The 20,533-nt window shown below is 35.9% G+C and overlaps 1 protein-coding gene across 7 annotated transcripts in view; it reads left to right on the plus strand.

Annotated features, from left to right (window-relative positions):
• Positions 1-20,533, plus strand: part of ANKIB1 (ankyrin repeat and IBR domain containing 1) — an 84,897-nt gene that overhangs the window by 40,803 nt on the left and 23,561 nt on the right. For all 7 annotated transcript variants that reach the window (XM_015281958.4, XM_015281960.4, XM_418652.8 and 4 more), the window contains exons 4-8: positions 4,967-5,149; positions 12,229-12,346; positions 15,326-15,534; positions 17,792-17,880; positions 19,432-19,576. In XM_015281958.4, coding sequence (XP_015137444.2) covers positions 4,967-5,149; positions 12,229-12,346; positions 15,326-15,534; positions 17,792-17,880; positions 19,432-19,576 — 744 coding nt within the window. The remainder of the gene's footprint in view (positions 1-4,966; positions 5,150-12,228; positions 12,347-15,325; positions 15,535-17,791; positions 17,881-19,431; positions 19,577-20,533) is intronic.

A 20,533-nucleotide genomic window follows, 5' to 3' on the forward strand; every position in this document is an offset into this window, starting at 1 on the left:
AATCAATGCTGTATTTTCCTCATTATTTCCAATTTGTCCAGGTATCTCAGTGATGCTTGTTGTACTGTTCTCTACTTTCCCAACTTTCTGTGGAGCTATATTTAGTACTGATGTTACTTTTACCTTGTACTATCAGAGATGTAAGCAATAGGTTGCATATTGTAGTAAATAGTTCAGAAACTTCATATTTAAATTTCATCAGGACTCATGAATAAATGCCATCTGGTGCTGAAGATTCACTACTATTTGGTTTATTGATTTGTTCTAGAACTTCTTGTGCTGAGACTTCAATTTGAAACAGACTTTTGTTGGTGCCCTTCATAAAGCATGGGGATCTATGTAGCACATCCACTGAGAAGCTGGATTCCTATCACTTTTCTGTTTTATATTATCTGGGATTGCTTTTGCACTTCGTTTGGTAACTGACTTTACAGACACATTGACAGATGCACTCTGTGGTGTTTGGAAATGATTTATTCTGAGTTGTTATGTATTTGGCACATTGTTCAAGACCAGACTTAGCCTTATATATTGTGTTTTTACATTTACCTTTTTCCAGACTCTTCTTCGTAGTTTCTTCATCTGAGGACAGCTTCAACTTCCTGTTCCCATATAAATACATCCTGCTCTTCTATCCTGACACATTCTTCTGATGTCTCTAGATTTTTTTTCACTCCTTTATTTAGTACCACTTTCTGAAATTAGCCAGTGGATCGTTTCAAGGACATGGACTCTGAAGTACATTTTGGGAATTGTTATTGAGCGCTTCTTTGACCGCAGCATTTTCAGTCAGGTCTTGTGCATTTCTCTGGGCAAAGTAAGGAGTTACTTCTCCTCTCATACACTGGCTAACTAATTTGTCTACGATTCAGTCACTTCCAGAGTTTAAAAATTTAATTTACGTATCTTTAGCACAGCATTTTCTTCATCTGCTTGGTAGACTCAGTGACACAGAAGACTTTGTGTTTGTTTTTTCTGCCCTTGCAGTATTACTGTTCTTTGTTAGCACGCTACTTCTATTGCTGCAGTTTGGTCGGGTGATCATTTGTGCCCTTCGTATTTAAGTCCAGAATTGTATTCCATTGGGGTTCTCTGATAGTTGTTGGCACAGACAGTTTATTTATCCACGAACTTTTTAAGGAAGAAAAATAAAATACAACACCACCCTTCCAACACTGAGAACTTCTCTGTGATTCTTACATAATATGGCCAGTGGTATTGCTTTGTTGTGTTGGTTGTATTCTGCCAAGTTTCCAGATATTATCTGAACATTCTCATTTAAAATTTGTCATTTCAGTTGCCCAGCTTTAGCTGTACACTGGCTTGAACTGTATGCTATTCTTTATATTCTGGCTTTTCATTAGTCCTCTCTTTAAAACCTCAGCTAGTGTCTTTTTATGTCTATAGCCAACACTCTTTTTGTTCTGTGATTATAAAGATCATCCTTCCTTTGTAGTTTTCTGAGCTTCTAATGAATGGAAACTGCTTCTCTGTGATGTTTTTTATGCTGTAAATTAAGCTTCTGGCTGTCTGATCCTTTAGTATGAGAAGAGTTTAGAGGATGCTGCTATTAGATTCTGATATTTAACCTCCAATATCACAACCAAAATCTATGGCCTTCTCTTCTCTGCCCCATGTAGTTAGTGCAAGCCTCATGCAAGCAGTTTGTCATCAGCACTTCCCTAGAAATTACTTAAACGTGTCCCGAGTTTCACCAGGGAGGCGGGTCACAGTCTTTTCTAGATAAATTATTCTCAGATCCAGCTAATTATGTTCGTAGTAACTGGATTGCACACAGGTATCGTCTTGCTACTCCTATACACTAGAGTGAAACTTTCCTTATTTGTAAGGTTATATGATCGATTCAGTGTCTCTTGATGCGATTAATTTATAAGTGAGTATCAGGCTGTGTCTGAGGTCTAAGTTAATGCTGCTCTTAAGTTGATTGGCAACTTTTATTTCTTTTAGATTGGACAAACAGAAAGTTATGGACTGCAAAGGACCATGCACGCATTCTCTCTCATTCTGTTTGTAATACCACTTGTTTGATCCAGCTGCCTGATAAATTCAAGCTACAGAGATTTTCAGTCACAGTTGTTTCATGTAGCCTTCCCCAAGATCTATTTATTTCTTAACACTATTGTTTAGAAGATAAATGTGTTTCATGTCAGAAAATGAGGAATGCTGTGGCTTAGCACTTAACAAACTCTTTGAGCCAAAGTTGGTGAAAGTAAAATAAAACTCACATGAAATGATCTGACATGAGTCAGTCTTAAGTCTTCCAGTATTGTCTGAAGTCCTTGAACAGCAACACTACATTATGAAAAGCAGGAAACAGAGCTAAGTAAAAGAATTTAACAGTAATCTCTTTGTTCCCGAGATTTAAAAATCTGGGGGAAAAAAAAAAAAAGACCTAACCCTCAAGTTTTTTTGCTCTGTTCAGTAAATTGAAGGTTGCTTGGACTTCTCAGAGTGCCTTTTGCCTGTATTAACTGCTGCATGCCATGTTGGGGTGTTTACTGTCACTTCAGAGCAGCATTCCTCATTATCTATCTCTTTTTTCTATAACTTCTCAGGGAAACTCAATCCTTATAAATTCTATCCCCACTATGCCCAGATAAGGAAATAGGAAAAAGAACATATTCCTGTGTGGGTGAACCACCTACTAGCTGAGGTTGTTCAGAGTCTTAATTCTTCTCCATTCACGTGTTTAATTTCTTCTCTGAGCAGAACAACTGTGTGGAGCACATTGCTGAAGGCAGGTTGGGCAAAGTTAATGTGCTTACCTCCAAACACCAAACAGAAAAAAAAGACTTTTATACTGAATAGATTTGATTTCATGCAGATGTATTACACTATTACAGCATATTTGGTATATAAAATAGCATGTTTTATTACTTAAATTCTTTGTGTGATTAGATTATTAGTATCTTTTTAATTTCTTAACAGACACAAGCCTTTTTAACAGAGGCACCAAATAAATACGGTGTGATTCTTAACGTCAGTTTATACATTCATCATCTTGCAAATTAGATTTTGAGCTGCATAAGTCTATGGACTCTTCTTTCAAGTTTATTTATTACTTTTATTCTTCAGAAGGTGTCTTCTATGATTCTGTTAAATTTATGTTAAAGTTTAAAATGTACAGACAGAATGTGAAATTCAAGTTACTAAAATTTTAGCACTGTCAAGAAGTTCAGATAGAAAACAAGGTATGCGTAGGCTGGATATCTTGATGATTATCCTAGTGTTTTCTTAATCTCTGTCTGATATTCTGCTTGAAGAGAAAGTATGGTGTCATCCTTTATGACACAAATTTCTGCTTTTTACATCTTTTCATTTTGGAGAGCACAGGAAAAGTTTTCAAAGGATCTACAAGACCAGGGAGAGACTCTTTATCAGGGAGTGTAGTGACAAGACAAGGGGTTGATATTAATAAAGGAAGGTTGATATTGATAAATTGATAAAGGGTAGGATTGATTAGATATAAGGAAGAAATTCTTCACAGTGAGGGCAGTGAGGTGCTTACACAGGATGCTCAGGTAAGTTGTGGGTGCCCCATCCCTGGAAGTGATCAAGGCCAGCCTGGATGGGACTTGGAGCAGCCTAACCAAGGTGTTCCTCCTGCCCATGGCAGTAGGGTTAATCCTTTCCAACCCAAACCATTCTATGATTCTATGAATTATTCCAGATCTGTAAAATTTGCTCTGTATTGTATAGTGACAGCTTAAAGAAAAACAGTGTGATGAAGATGAAAATTAAGAAGTGATCGCAATCAAAAAGATGTTGTGAAGAGCAGGTCTTTATGTGGAAATTTTATTTTTTTAGAAGTAAAAAAAAATTAAGTTCTGAAATTTCCATGGTTGATGTATAGGATAGAATTATTATAGCCATCACAGTCTGAAAACAAGATAATGATTATAGGTCTTGGTTTTATTTAGAGATATAGTGAATCATTTTAATAGTGAGTGATTGTCCTGAGTGCTCCACCATTAGAATTTAGTATGTGTTATAAAGGCATCACAACAAATCAGCAGAATTATGCACTCTTGACTTTTATATGGCATTTGCTTTGCTTGCTTATATCAGATCAGTTTATAGCAGGAGACAAGTTTGCCAAGATAATGAGAGCAACACAATTAGTGTTTATTAGCTCGAGACTCCATTTCTGTCTGGTTACTGGCAAGAGGCAGTGGCACTATATAAAGACATAGTTGATAACAAGCATTCGATAAGGTTAGTGTAACCCAGCTTGTGTACTATTTACTTGTCAGCAGAAAAATAATTGCTGGTTTTGCAGTTGGTTGCTTTAGCTTTTGGTTGCATCATGCCATTTCTTTCTCTCCTGCCCTCAAAAATAAGGTAGAGCTACCAGTGGTGCTGAATGCTATTTATGAATTAATACCCTGCCTTCCCTCCCTTCCTGGGGATTCTCCCACCTTCTGTCACCACCTGTGGATCACTGATGTGAAGAATAGTGGAGTTACGCCCATATATAAAGAATATTTAGAGGTGGCTGTAGTGTCATCTTGCCAGGTGCTTGATGACCTCAGGCCCTTCATTTTCTGTGGAGCACTGGCCGTATCAGTACAGCTGAACTGCAGTGATCAAATCCTAGCAAAAACATACTACCTTGTAATGTATTTCTGTGATTTTTTTGGTTCCATGGAATTACAGTAGTATATTTATAATTATATATTAAATCAAGCAGTAATTTATTTAATAACAGTTACAGTAATTTAATTTATTAAGTAGCAGTAAATGAATTTGATGATTATTGATTCAATGATAAGTTAATAATATATTTAATAACATAATCTTGGCTTCCCAAAGGTGATTGCTGCTATATTTATCCCTTCTTTCAGTTTTCCTGGTTCTTATTTTTTTGTTCTCTTCTTGAATGATATGTCATTTCTTCAGGGTGTTGCAAGAGTTGGTAACTGATAACTATTTACTCTTTTTTCAGCTTTTGGTAAAACACGGTGGAGATTTGTTTGCAGAAAATGAAAATAAAGATACCCCATGTGACTGTGCAGAGAAACAGCACCACAAAGAGCTAGCTCTTAACCTGGAATCTCGAATGGTATTTTCACGTGATCCTGAAGCTGAAAGCATTGAAGCTGAATATGCTGCTTTAGACAAAAAAGAGGTCAGAGAATACTTTAAATCTACACGTTTGTATTTGTAGCAGTTACGTTATGACAAAATGTTGGTAAATGTTCAGCATGCACTAGACTTTGTACTGTATATTTGGAAGACATTTAATTTGAACACAGCTCTTTGTATCTTCTAAGTTAAGCAGAGAAAGTAACAATTCTGTTGTCAAATCTGAAGAGGTTTTACTCTTATTTTCATGGACTGCCTTGGAAGTGTTGCAAGCTATGGGTCTAGATTAAGTGCAGGAAGGCCAACAAGCTGGAAAACAGTCTCCAAAACAAAGTTTTTACAGATTTTTATTTCATAAGATCACTTCCTGTCTAAAAGTAAGAGCTGGAGAAATTCTGAAAAGGAGAATATCTGTGGGACAGGATTATCATTGATCTGCCTAGGCTGAAACTGAGTTAAATAGTATCAAAAACCAGCTGAGTGGTGCAGGATTTAAGAACTCTTTTGCTTTCTTGTTTTATAACATGACGCTTGAAGCTACTGCACATCAGAACCTGTGTGAAAGACAGATAATAACAAGGATTGTTATTTTGAAGTCCGCTTTTTGAAGAGATGTGAAATTCATTGACACAAATTTGCTTGAATTATGATGTCTTACTGACTGTGATTATAATTAACTAAGAGGCTAAGTAAGAATACGTAGATAAATCAGGATTCAGGGCAGTGGACTTCAGTTTGGATCCTCCCTTCAAAAATAGTATGTCTTTACATTTTACTAGCTCAGTCCCCTTTAGCCTGATAACAAAAAAGTTCATTCAGGTTTAAGTAGGAGTAGGTTCGTATCATCTCAGCTGTTTCCCTGAAAAATGCCAGGTGTGGTCACTTCTGTTTTGATGTTAGAGCATCTTTATACTATTTGTTTAATTTTCTGGCTAATTTTCTTAAATAAATTCAAATATAAACAAGCTTGTTTAAATTGTTCACTCCTAGATGAACAGGTTTTGAGATGAGGTTTAATATAATTTAATTGTATATTGAAATAACAGCAGTAATTAACTCATTTTCGTTTCTCTGAATATTCTAAAGATTCACAAGCCCAAAACTGTCACCGTGGAATGTGGCACACTGATTGATAGTTTTGGAGTTTTGCACAGAGCAAACCAGCCTCCACAGGTTCTCTCTTCTTAACATTTCTTTGCAACTTTTCAGTGGGAAAGGTTCTCAGACTTCTTGTGTTAGCACCAGAGACACGGTAAGAATATGCAGCCAGGGGAAGTTCATCTTTCAGTCCTATCCATCAGAGTGATCGAAAATAATTGAAAAAGGTCAGCCTTAGAAGGACTGGCACTGAACTGCAATTGAAATGGCTGTGCATCCAGGTCCTTCGAGTCTGTGGACAGATGCCTGGAATAGGCAGTAAAAGCTGTTCCTACCACTAGTCTCAAGTGATGCCTCAAGTTTTCATATTGATGGGGCCTGAGAAGTAGTCTGAATCCTTCAGAACACTTATCGTACACCCAGAAATGCCTCTCAAAGATGGTTCTGTACGTCTTTCCCTCCATTTCATTGGGGGAAGTGAATATGCAAAATGCTTATCTAATATAGTATTAAGATAATAGTTGATGACCTTTAGCATACTTCTGAAAAATGAAAATTTAATTTAATTGAAGAACAAAACTTTGGAATGCCAAAAAGTGCATTTTCAAAGTGATTCATCTCTTGAATTAAGATTGGAGGAATAAATAAAACATTTTAAAACACAAGGAAGACTTCTTTCCAGGCAAACCAGCCACACAAGCTTAACTGCAATGTTTGTGATGTGCATGGTAGTATCTGGAATGACAATACCTAACGTATTCCCTGCCAGACCTGCAGGGAATCGTTCTTTTTCATACAGACCAAAAGATTTTTGTAGTGCCCTGTGCAGAGTCACTGAAATAGCTGTGTATTCAGAGTAGAACAAAGCTTTGTTTCAGATGTTAGGAGCCAGGTTGTGTTCTTCACACTGAAATATTACCAAGGAATTATGTTAGTGTTCATGCTTATAACTGAAACATTTGCAGTAGTTGAAAAAGTAGCTCCCACATACCTTTCTTTATGATTACAGAGGCTCTCAAGCCTATGAGGAATACAAATGGAAGAGTAGACCCAACTTTCAAGCTTCAGAGCCTAATAGGAAAGGGATATCCATCTTACAGCTGGTTCAGTTAATTCCTTTCACTGGTGTTTTTGAATAAAACTCATTCCTGTTATACAGTTATTCAGTCTTTTAAAATCACTTTCTGCTATGATGATACCTAAAGCATAGATTTTTAGCAGCATTTCTGTTTCACTTCATTTTTAGCACACTTGAAACATTTTTAATGAGCAAATTGGAGAGGACTGTTAAAGACGAGTAACAAACAGGCTCTGATCGTTTAGAAAGACAAATTTTACTCTATGTGTGTTTCTACAAAATACAATATAGAAAAAAAAAAGCATTGTACCCGCACACACATAATCTGTACTTCCCTATGGAAAATGAAAATGCCAAGTATTTTGAGTACGGAGTATAAAGTGTAATTCTCATCACTGTTGGTAGTTGTAGCAAAAAAAAATCCATCCATGATGACATATGAGCAGTGGAAAGGTTATTACAGAACAAGCCAGGAGTATAGCTCAGATGTCTGTCTTGATTATTTTCTCCTGTATTGTTAATAAACAGTCTCCAAAAACCTGTGGGAGTTAATTAACTCTAATAGAAAATTTACGTTTATGTTTATTTTTAAAATCTCATTGAAGTTACACTAAATAATTACATAGCAAGACCCACAAAGATCACCAAGTCCAACTTCTGACTCTACAGAAGACCACCTAAAATCCAAACCCTACGTCTGAGCGCGTTGTACAAATGCTTCTTGAACTCCAACAGCTTGGGGCCAGGACCACTGTCCTGCGGAGTCTGTTGAGGTGCAGACCCTTTCCCTAACCCCCAGCTGCCCCTCCCCTGACACAGCTTCATGTTGTTCCCTCATGTCCTTTTGCTGACACCAGAGCAGAGCTCAGTGCTGCCCCTCCACTCTCTGTGAGGAGCTGTAGGCTGCCATGAGGACCCCTCTTCAAACCAAGAGACCTCATCTGCTCCCAGTTTAGCATCATCTGTAAACATACGCGACATATTTTTTCTCCAGCTGTATGCTGGACATGTTGTCCAGAAGGATAGTTGTCGTAAAAGTTAATTGAACAGGACTTTCCACTCATGAACCCGTGTTGACCAATTGACTGCATTGTCTTTCAGTTGTTTTTCAATAACTCCCAGAATAATCTTCTCCATAATTTTGCCAGGCTCCAAAGTGAGACTGACAGGCCTGTAATTAACAGGGTCTTCTTTCTTGCCCTTCTTGAAACCTGGCACAGCTTTTGCCAACTTCCAGTTGTCTGAGATCTCTCTAAATTCCTAAGAACATTGCAGTTTCATCTGCAAGCTCTTTCTGTACTCTAGTATTTATTCTAATGCATAAGCATCTGTGTGATATATGTCTGCAAGATAACAACCTTGCTTCAGTCATGTAATGCAATGTTTAAAACTTGTATAAGAAACACCTGATAATGAGGGGAAGTTCAGAGTAGATCATTCAGAACAGTTTTGGCTCTCTGTCAGACTCAGAAAAATACACTGTGTAATAACAAAGTATATAATTTCTTTGTTCATTTTACTTTTGTGTCACTGAATGTTGCAGCAATACTGGGCTAGTAGATGTATCGAGCTCATAGTAAGTGGAATAATTTTCTTCCTTTCCAAAATTAATGTCATATGAATATGTATGTATATAGTGTAAGTAGGATAAATACTAAAATTTATATTAAAACAATTAAAGTGTACTTCATCTCTGTAGACAGAGAATCATTTATTAAGTGAAAGAAGAGAATGTAACTGTAGGTTATGAGACATATATACATACATATCCATATTATACATATACTTGAATGAGTTAAATGAAGCATAACTAATTCTTAAAATACATAGCAGCATTAATTATAGAATCCCATCCACCTCGAAAGGCGGATATTTATGTAAAGTGTATCTGACACCGTTTAATTATACAGTCGTCACTGTATCAGTGTGGCTTTGCCCTTTTCTATTTTAATGATACTTCAAAGCTTTAAAGAATAATAATACTTCAAAATGAAAATGTTAAAATAATCTTTCGCTCATATATTAAAAATTGTTTCAGGAGAAAAAATAATGATATAATTTATGATGCCTAAATATCAATGATAAAAATGTTGAGAGGAAGGTAGTTTTTTTTTTTTTAGAAAAGGCTTATGGAGAATGTAGAAGTGTTGAAATGCATGGTGAGGAGATCAGCAGCAGGTTTAAGCAGTAACTCAACTAGAACATTCTAAAATCATTATACAATTAAATAAGGCTATTGCTGAACAATATGTTTTTCACAGCAGATATCAATAAGGAGCTCCTCCATAAATGAATGTTAAAAGAGGTCTCTGAGTGTCACAGGCTGGAAACAAAATCCTTTACAGTGCACAGCAATGCAGAAAGAAGTCATAAATGTCTGAAGTAGCTAAAAAAGCATTTTTTGTATTACATAAAGAGTATTCATCCTTGTAACTAAAGGCTGTGTTTTTACAAGTATCTGCAAGACTTTGTGTCGTAGACTTGAACATTTTTATGAGTTCTCATTGTATGAAGTCTTTGCTCTGAAATTTCCAGATTAAGCTACTTAATAGTGTCAGCCTAAAATTTCCTTTCTTTAGACTTCTGTGAGCTCATATATTGTTTTATAAAAGAAAAATAAAAAGAAGCCTGAAGTTTCAAATACATTCTTTAGAAATGTTTCTCCTGCTTAAAAAGACAAAATTATGATTCTTAAAAACTGCAGGATCCCAAAATCCCTGCTGGGCTGTATGGAGTGCTCCAGCTGAAATAATGTAATAGAGTGTTCCTCAAGAGGGATAATTGCCAGGGTTTGACCTAGGACCAGTCAGTTCAATATAACTTTGAACATAGCGGCAGTTCAGGATAAAATCCGAGGTCCTAAAATATGCATTTATGTTTCAGATTTAACACAAAAGATATTTCTTTTTATGATATGTGTGTTCTTGAAGAAGTGAGGGCTGTTGTGCTGACAAAGCTACTTATTTTGCAGTTGTAATTCAAAATGCAGTTCAGAGTCTGTCAAGATGATTTACTCATTGCTCCAATTTTTTTGCAACATATTCATGCAATTATAATCATTCTGGCATCCAGCTGTTTGTATCCTTGTCTCCCTGACATGTTTTTATAAATGAACTCTTTTATAAGAAATTAAGTAGGTCAGTCAAATTCCAGCACACTATGAATCAAGTGGCCCAGATTTATTTCAGTTCAAGCATTTAATGTTGAGATTGCCCTTTAATGTATCATGCATAATTGGCAATGGTAGTACATACAGAGACTTCCTGGTCTTGGGCAATCAAGATAAAGACCATGACACTCACAGTCCATTTCTCTTATGTTCTTGCTTTCTCCAAAAGGACAATGACCCAACGCAAATCTGTGGCAGCATCATTCTTGTGTCAGTATTAAGAAGTTCCTGTTAATACTACTGACCAGCAAAGAGAAGAAATCATTGAGGGAGTCAGTTATGCTTTTACATGTGTTTTACAAAGTTTATCATGACATCGTATAGGAAGCATGTTATGTTTTTAGAGTAAATGTCTCTGAAGAAGAAAAAACATTTAGAAATTGAGGCTTTACGTTTCTTCCCATCTCTTATGCTTTCTGCTTCTGTACAGCATGCTTTTACTTGGATTACCAGCTTCCAAGGGGAGAATCAGTCTTCTGTTTTGTGTGTTTGCACATGCATTTGCATATTACCTGGCACTGAACCGTCCTGTTATATGCTCTATATGCTCTATACAGAATCAATATAAACACAGTAATAATAACGTGTGGTCTGAACTGTCATTATCTACTACTACTGCTATTCTGTGTTCTTGCTTCCCAAATTGGTAAAGATGGCTGCTGTTTGGTGCCCGAATTCCTAATTAGTCCTGAGCACAAATCAGTGTTACCTGCTTTTAATCTTTTGCTTATTTTTGTTTATGTGAATTAAACCCGTGCATCTAAGAATAAGTTTTTGACAAAGCCCTTCTGTATCCGCTCTTTATGTGTCCTCCCACTGATGTTTTTCTGCCTTCTGACCTGAACTAATAAGTATATTACTTACTGTCATGGTCTGCTTTGTTATTTTTAAAAATGTTTCTGCAAAACACGTGTATGCACCTCCGGTATCTTGGCTGAAACTAGCTCAGTATCCTAAAATTACTTCTTTTTGTCCTTTGATTTTGACTTTTTGCTAATTCTGTAATAAGGGGATGCAAATTCAGACGAGGAAGCCAGCAGTTACCTCTGACGGTGTAGTGCTATTGGAGTGTGGCCTCTGTTTATCCAGGAGAATTTTGACATCTTGGTCCCCAGCCTCCAACTGCGTTTCTGGTCAATCTTATACTGATCTCTCTACTTCTACAAAAGTGGATATTGCCTCCAAAGACGTGTACCTGATTCTGTTCATAAACTCGCCTCTTCTTACTCTCTAATGTCTCAATATGTCCTCCTCCTGATGCAAAGCGAATGCATCTCACTCTGTCTGTGCATAAAGTCAGAGAATCTGCATGCAACATATACTATCCTGATAACCTGTCTTCCTTGAAGTCCTTAATTCAAATCTAGTCATGCATTCTTGTGCATGTCTCAATATTTGAGTTTTAATTACTTCAAAATTCAATTGTATTCAGTGGAAATCCAGCTTTTTTGAAAGGGGAGTGGGAAGGGAAAAGGAGAATGAGTTAATACTAGACTAGTTCATCATTTGAACGCGACCTCCAGTTACAGTGGGGTACTCTGGAACTTGGATCTTTCAGTCTTTTGGATTTTGGATTGTACAAAAATCATTCTACAAAAATGATGGTGTTTCTATATAGCTTTGCATGGTCTTTGGTTTGCATAATAAATAATTTTTGTCTTAACTTGCTGCACAGTCAAGATAATTATCAGTAATAGTGCTTTGAATGTTTTCATTTTAATGTAGAATTAGAGGAAACACTGCTAGATGTAAATTATCTTTCTCCTCCTTCTCAAAGCCATACGAGGGGCTCAGACTTCAGGATCTGCGGAGGCTTAAGGATATGCTGATAGTGGAAACTGCTGACATGCTTCAAGCACCACTCTTTACTGCAGAAGCTCTTCTCCGGGCACATGGTAATACAAAACCTTAAAGACTGAGAAAAAACCGTTTTCAGCAAAATCAAAATTACAGTTGTGAGTGTGTTCACTTTTTATTCCCAAGGAAAATAGAAGTAATGGTTAATGGAATAACAGGATGTCGTCCACACAGCGTTTCAGAAAGAAGTGCATCTGCAGCATTGAGGCAGACAGGAAAGTTGATAGGGAAGTGATTCCAACTGGGAAATATAGCAAAAATGTTTTAACTTCAGCAGTGTGAAGGAATACAGCTTTTCTACTTTAGTGAGAGACACAGAAGTAGAACTTCCATGGTTTTATATATCAAAAAAAGTCCAAATAGTTCATTTTTCCTATTTTTATCAGTCCACTGTTTTTCTGCCATTACATACTTGTGTATAAAACTGGATCAGAAAGTATTTTTCTTTACTTTTTTGTCACGATAAAAGAATTTTGACTGTTATAATATTTGGAAATGGCCTTGAGTTTTAATGCATGGGAGTGTATGTCCTTTTTAGGATTTGAATAGGTACTCTTTAAATGCAGGGTATAGGTTCCTTTTGTGTATTTGTAAGTGGTGTAACGTCAATGAAATCAGTCTGTGGTCTTGTGTGACTGAAGCTGGGGTTGTCAGAATTCGGTGAGCTCACTCCAGACAAAAGTATCTCTCTGAAGCTCAGTGGAAGCTTTAAGCTTTGATTCAGCCATTCAAAACTTATGCTTACTGAAGCATCCACATTGTTACTGTATGCCAAAGAGACTACTCAGGCAGTTAATGGTTTCCGTGCTTATCACTGTATTGCTGGATTAAGTTTTTGAGCCCTGTTATTTTTGAGGGTTCTCTGTAAAAATAAAAGAGTGGAAAAAATGAAATAAGAAAATACTCTTACAATCCCACAAAATATGGCTGACTTTTATGAGTAGGCATGGTACCTTATGCTTATCTCCATTAAATTATTTTCGATAGTTTACATTCCTTTTACCATAGCATTAAAGCCAACATGAACTTGTGCCAGTGATTTTCACTGCCAGCATGATCATATTTAAGGCAGTCTTTGCACATATGTTTTTTAGTGTTAATTCTTCTGGGTATTTATGTATACAATATTTGGATGTTACTTTGGGTTCTCAGAAAGTGTCATTAGTGCTAAATACTACTAAATGCTTAACTAAGCGAGTAGGCGTGTTTTGTGCCCTGCACACTCTGAAGAAGAAAACGATGACACAACTGTTCAAATTGGCAGCACAGTTCGTAGTGAGTCCAAAAGCAGTGGGGTTGATGTGAAGTGTTCAGAAATGTCTGCCACCATCTGGTGAGCAGAAATTGGAAGCTGAGAAGAAATCGCTTTGCATTGCAACGGTCATTCCACTGATGTTGCCTACGTGAGGTAGCTGTAATTTAATGCAATTGACCAGTGTGGTGAAAAACACACAGTCTTGTGCAAGTCATGAGAAAGTCAGCTATTTTGCCTGTAGCTGTGGCCATACCCTGGAAATTATTCAAACAAAATTTCTTCTTATTTGAAAATGGAGAAGTGAGTGGATCAGCCTAGTCAAAGGAATAATTGAGCTATTTGCAAGGCATGAGACAATTGGGAAATACCAAATACCAAATTGCAATGTTTTTGCATTTAATCTTGAACTTCTTAAAAGAATAATGTGATGTCTTAATTCACACCTAAGGTGTGAAAAGCATTTTTTACATTTTTTGGGAAGATTATTGTTATGTACTACTTTTAGTAGATTAAAGATGTAATATTTAATCCATCTAACTGGCTGTCCTTTGTCACACAACTGTAACAATTTAGGAATTAAGTGTGTATTTTGGGAGGTTTAAGAGCTTCTCAGTTTTTCCTTATGTGTTTTCTCAACATCGTTCCTGTTTCTCTTCTATTTCATGCTAAGGTAATTGATTTCAGGATAAAGGAGAGGCAATTCAGCAAATGTAGCTATTTCATATTTTACTTAAACTCATAATTTAGTAAAGAAAACACAGTGGGAACCGTTTAGTAGCATATCTTAGCCCTGGCTAATTTTAACGATGCACTGCAAAGGAACTCAAGAAAACTTGTGGTAAATTTCATCAGTATGTTAGCATCAGCATGCTTCCCTCTTAAAGTCTATATAGCCAAGGTAATATGCAAAATGCTTGTAACATTTGTAATTACTCAAGTTTGTATATGTTGAGGCACCATGGCTTCAAACAAATTAAATGAAATTAACTCAAGATGTGGTTTAGCTTAGATAAGTTAGCATCTGATTAGTATATCCTATCCAGATGAAGGGTATTTTCTTATTAGGAAGGAGGGAGCAATCATTATTTGACAGTGGTGATATTTTTACTAAGGTCCGTGCTAAGAATGCATGTATCTTATTTCAATTTTAACATTGCATAGAAATACTATTTATCTCCTCCTGTGCACATTACAAAATTCAATAAAAACAACGTAGATCTTTTGGTTAATAAAAATTGGTTTCCTGTATGAGTACCTAAGATTAAAAAAATGAACAAACAAACAAAACCATCTTTAAAAGATTTATTTAAGTGATAGGAAAACATGGAAAATTTCTGTTTCCTCTTGAAATTCTATTTCAGCTGATCTGTGAGTATTGTACGTGGCTTAAAATTCAAATCAATTTAGGCATTTTATAAATCTATACTTAAATGAGAACTTTTAATTATTTTTCATAGGAAAAAACTATTGTTTGTAAGATAACTTTGGTATAAATCTTAGGAACCAGAGACTAAAAACATTTCAAACAATGATTATGAAGGACCTGTATTAGTTTTAAGGTCTTCATTCATAATAATGTTTCTTTCACTAGTTCTTTTTTGGAACTAAATGGGAAAATTTGCATTGACATTTGCTTAATAGTATTTCCTTATTTCTAGTTTTTTTAGTATAGCACATATATATTCTTTTGTGGATGCACTTACAAAATAGATTTCAAGCATCATCAGCTGCATAATTTCCTGTGTCTGTGTATTTGTTGAAGACTGGGACAGGGAGAAGTTGCTTGAGGCATGGATGTCTAATCCAGAGAACTGCTGCCAGCGCTCGGGGGTTCAGATGCCCACTCCCCCTCCAAGTGGGTACAACGCGTGGGATACGCTGCCTTCTCCACGAACTCCTCGCACTACTCGCTCCTCTGTAACCTCCCCTGATGAAATCAGCCCGTCACCAGGAGACATCGAGACAGCTGTGGTAAGCCTATAAATAGGTCTGAACTTGACAGGCTGGGTCTAAACATAGCACACCTTACATGGACAGGCAAGCCACATTGTCGTCTCATTTGGAAAATAGGTTTGCAAAGGTACAAAGCCATTTTCCTTCCAAAAGTGGTGAACAAAGAAATTTGCACTTTAAACATTCTATATAATAGCACAGTTGAGCATGTGGCTAATGGTAAGGACACTTTTTTCACCTGACGGCAAAGTAGAATTTTATCCAGATGCAATCACATCACTACATTTAGCTCTTTCAAGCTTCTCACCCCATACTTCTCAAGACGTTCACTTTCATTGTATCCATTTTCCTGAATACACCCAATATTGCAAAGCCTGCCTTCTGAATTTTTTTTCCTTGGAAAACAAAATTCTCTTTGTCTGCATTTTGAAATGTCAGCCCACTGGTGTACTGTAAGCTTATAATTACTTTTACTATGTGTGGGCTGCATCAAGCAGTTTAGAAGGCTATTGCAAATTTGAAATATGAAAGTGCCTTTCACTAAAATCAGTGCGGTTCTTTTGGAAGACAGAGTTCTCTTTTTAATAATCCACAGCTGCAACATTATAAAACTATTGTTCCATGACCTAAGCATTTTTTCTAGAATATTATATGAGGCCTTGCATATGGACCATCCCTACATCTCTGAATAAAATAACAAAATTGTGTTTCTGCACGTAAACATTTTATTTCTTTAAGTGTAAAATGTTGAAAAAGAAACTATATGGACTAATGTTATCCTACACTTACTTATATTGGTAGTGAAATGTTGTGCAGGAACATTCCCCTAATTAAAATGTGTAATTAAAGATTGCGTGCCTTCAGTCATACCTTGTGTTGTTTCTGTTGTCGTTTATGGGCCAGCAGTGCAGGCTGGATAGTGACTGCAGTTCGAGGTCTTATATATCTAAATCCAAATCCAGATTTATACATTTAATAATTCCATTTGTTAAAAATCTTGCAGGAAGCTTTCAAAATAATATTTGGAAAATGTTGAAATTTATGAAATAAATTTCTCTAAAGTTATTTTCTCTAACTCTTTAAATTTCTCTAAACTTATTTCTCTAAAGTTGCAGACAAATGAAAAATAAAAGCAGATAAAATGAAAACGTGAGTTATAACGCTCCTTTCAGCTTTTGCATTTACATCCTATTAAAACTGTTCCAGTACATGTTCTATATTTGATATTCTGAACTTATTTTCATTAATTTCCTTATTTGAAAGGTATGTTTTGAACATAATTGAAAGACGTACAAATTTAGTAGATAACAGTTTTGATGCACGGTCAACCTCTAAAATATTTAATTTTGTCAAGAGAGTAAGGTGATGTGACTGAAACAACAGTACATTCCTTCATCAACTTTTGCACTTTGAAGGCAGACTTATTTGGCTTGGTGTGGTTTTGGCTTTAAGACAAGTATACTTTAAGAGTGACTACAGGCTGATTTTCTTGAAATGCTTTCCTGTATGTGTAGTATCCAATGTATTGAAAGTTGAAGTAAATTTTAATTGATTCTTTGTTCCAGTGGAAAGAAAACTCTAATTGTAGTCTTTCAAGAACATGAAATCTTCATGTCTAACTGTAACCAATAAGTAATGTCATCTCTATTTTTTAAATATTTTCAGAGTAAGGGCCTCAATATTCCATATATTATTTTTACTACAGTACCTAGTGGTATAAACTTAAGCAGAGGTGTGTTCTGTTGTAATATTTCTAGTTTCATCTATGTATTTCGATTGTAAGCCTCAGTGTAATGCTCTCCATATTAATCTGTTTTTAATACTTAAAATAGTTGCTGCTCTTGCACAACTAAATTATTCCTTTGTGATTTGGACCCAACTGTTTGAGATGACAGAGGCTACAAGAAGCACTTAGCATTTCCAAACTCCATTAATGGCTGCCTATCAATATCATGAAAACCTCAAGGCCCATTTTCCTTAAAAACTGAGATCTTGGCAGTCTGCACAATGAAGCACATGCTGAGCTGGAGGACCTGACAGAAGGCACCCCAAAATGTGGTGTTTGGATAGGGAAGCATAGAAAAAGAGATATGGAATCTTTCTCATTTCTATTTCTAAGCTATTTCAAAAGCTTAAATGACTTTTTCTTCTTTCTGGATGCAGTTAGATTTTTCTCCCTGTTGAGCACTTTGAAGTTTTCCAGCCCAGTGTGTCCTGTGAATAATGTGAAAAGCTTTAGGGTATTTCTTAATCTGAAGTATTTCTTCATCTACAGTGTGACATTTGTATGTGTAATATATCTGTGTTTGAAGACCCAGTGGATATGCCTTGTGGGCATGACTTCTGCAGAGCATGCTGGGAGGCGTAAGTATATATACTTTTATTATTATTTATTATTATTATTATATTTTGAGAAACTCATCTTTGCTGTTTTGAAGAGGGAAAGATGGAGACATTAAACTGCCTGGGCTTCCGGGATCTGCTGTTCTGATCCTACTGAATATTTTATTTAAGTTGTCATTCAAAGTGACCATCAGCTGTTTTAGGCCATGATGTGAATGAATGAGACAACTCTTGTTCTGCTCAGTGTGTGTGTGGTGGTGGCAGTGGGCTACATATTTGCTACGTTAAGCATGTGCTTAATTCCATTTCTTAGTTCAGCACACTGACTTGAGGCATCCTAAATCTGTTTCCAGTCAGAAACGTTATTAAAATACTTTCTTTCATTGAGAGTTAGTAATTGGAGAGTGGCTTTATCTTAACTGCTCAGTTAGTGTAATGCTCTCTTTACTATGCAATTTAAGTCCAGTCGTGCTAGTAAAAAGAAACAACTTAGGAATACTGATAACTGCATGCAGTACCTTTTTATTCATTTCCTCACTCAAGAGACTGTGCTACGCTGTACTATTACAGGGTCTTGTTACACAGACATGTCAGCATAGCTAATCCTACTGCAGATTACCCCAATTTATATGAACCCATTCTCCTATGGTAAGGAGGAGCATTTTCTCTTCACGATGTTTCAGAAGGCAAGTTTTTTCAATATTCAGAGAATTAATAGTCATGCTCCAGTTATTTTGTGTGTAGTTATGCAGTAATTTAGAAGTTACGAAGAGATCCCTGGCTTGGCATAGTGCTTCTAATTTGAGTACACATACCATGATTTGTGCGTGCACTCAGAACGACAGTGCAATGTCAACCAGGTGTTCATGATGGCATTGTCAAGGGTGGTTCATCATTCTGAGCACGACATTTCTGTTACATGGGGAGTAGGCAGAACTGAGTTATCCCATTTTAAGATGAATTTTAAGACACACAAGCCTCTCTGTCTTACCTATTTAAGGACGCCAGGTGACTAACTTACAAATACCTGTCCTTCAGATGAGTACTCTCAAGTACTAGCAATTAAACTATACAGTGCTGTGAGTTATAGTCCAGTTTTCAGCAGATTTCTGAGCTTCTTCCGTCCTGCAATTCTAGGAGTTACGAACTATAAAGGTCTCCATTTAGAAATTTGTTTCTGAGAGCAGAATTGCTTTGACTAGCACAGGAGAAAAAATAATTGCATATAATTCCTGGATTAATTACATTTATACGTTCCGTTTCTTATTTAAGTTAGAAGTAATGCTCAGTTTAATTAAACATTGCATAGGAGCCTCTGAGAAACGGCAAGGATGGAAACTACAAACACAGGGCTATGCGTAGATGACGGGGCTCACTTCTGAACCATGATAGTGTTCTCTCTTCTTTTAATTATGCTATTCATCTGTAGTCCTTTTGAGGTGACAGGGATAATTCCTATTCCTTGTTTAAAAATCGATTAATTTGAATATATATGAACCTGGTGTAAAGTATTAAGCTGTCTTTTGATTGTTAATTTTTATTCACAAATACTGACTGACGTAATTCCGGCAGATTTTTGAATCTGAAAATTCAGGAGGGTGAAGCTCACAACATTTTTTGCCCAGCATATGATTGTTTCCAGCTTGTGCCTGTAGACATCATAGAAAGTGTGGTTTCCAAGGAGATGGACAAAAGATACCTTCAATTTGACATTAAGGTAAATTGTCAAACTGCTCCTGTACTCCTGAGATGTATTTCTTCTTATTAAAAGTACTATACAGCTTCCACGTGAAATGCTGCAGTATATCTGTAACCTTCCCTGTAGGACTTAATAAATTAATATATACAATGAATTACTGGCTGTCTTGTATGCCACAGTATGAATGTTTGGTTACCACTGAGAAAAAAAAAGAAAGAACATTGTATTATTCCTGGAGCACAGATATGATATTTTCACAATGTATTAACTAATGCAGTATTAATAACATTATTTGATCAATCTAATGTCTGTAAAAGATTATTTGGATCTTCTAATCTGCTAGATTTGTTTGTGTTGGAGGTCTAAAATTTTTAACAGTTTTTGGATGTTTTTTATTACCGAGGCTAATTCCATTCATAAGCAGTGCCTATTTTCAGCTAAAAATATTAATGCAAGTGAATTACTTAATTTTTTTTTCCATCCAATGCTTGATACAGTTGCTACTTATATAAAAAAAGGGGAACCTTGTTTTGATTCTCCTGTTTGACTTTTTATTTGTTTATTTCCATTAACAATCTTATAATTCACCTGTTTTCTTTTGTACTACATGTAGTAATAAGCCAGATAATGTGTTACGTTATCCCTGGTGGCAGGACAAGAGAAAGCAGAAAGGGTTTTATTTTTCTATTTACCATACAATACTTTTGTGTATAACAAGTCTCTTTAATAAAGTCTTATATAGCGTGGTAAAAATGAAATATCCAGATCTGATTAGCCTTTTACATCTTCATCTTTAAAGTGAGTGGTTATCAGCACTGTTTTGAAGGGAAGTATTGAAAGTTCTTTGAAGTTTTCCACCTCAATTTTTTAATAAAAGTTTTATGAAAGAAGACCTGCCACGTTAGTTAAAAAAAAGTTTAATGTCCTGAGCTGGTCCAGTTCTGATTTCAAGCTTATTGCAGATGATTATATTGT

This window comes from Gallus gallus, chromosome 2 (assembly GCF_016699485.2).
Source record: "Gallus gallus isolate bGalGal1 chromosome 2, bGalGal1.mat.broiler.GRCg7b, whole genome shotgun sequence".
Taxonomy (NCBI): Eukaryota; Metazoa; Chordata; class Aves; order Galliformes; family Phasianidae; genus Gallus; species Gallus gallus.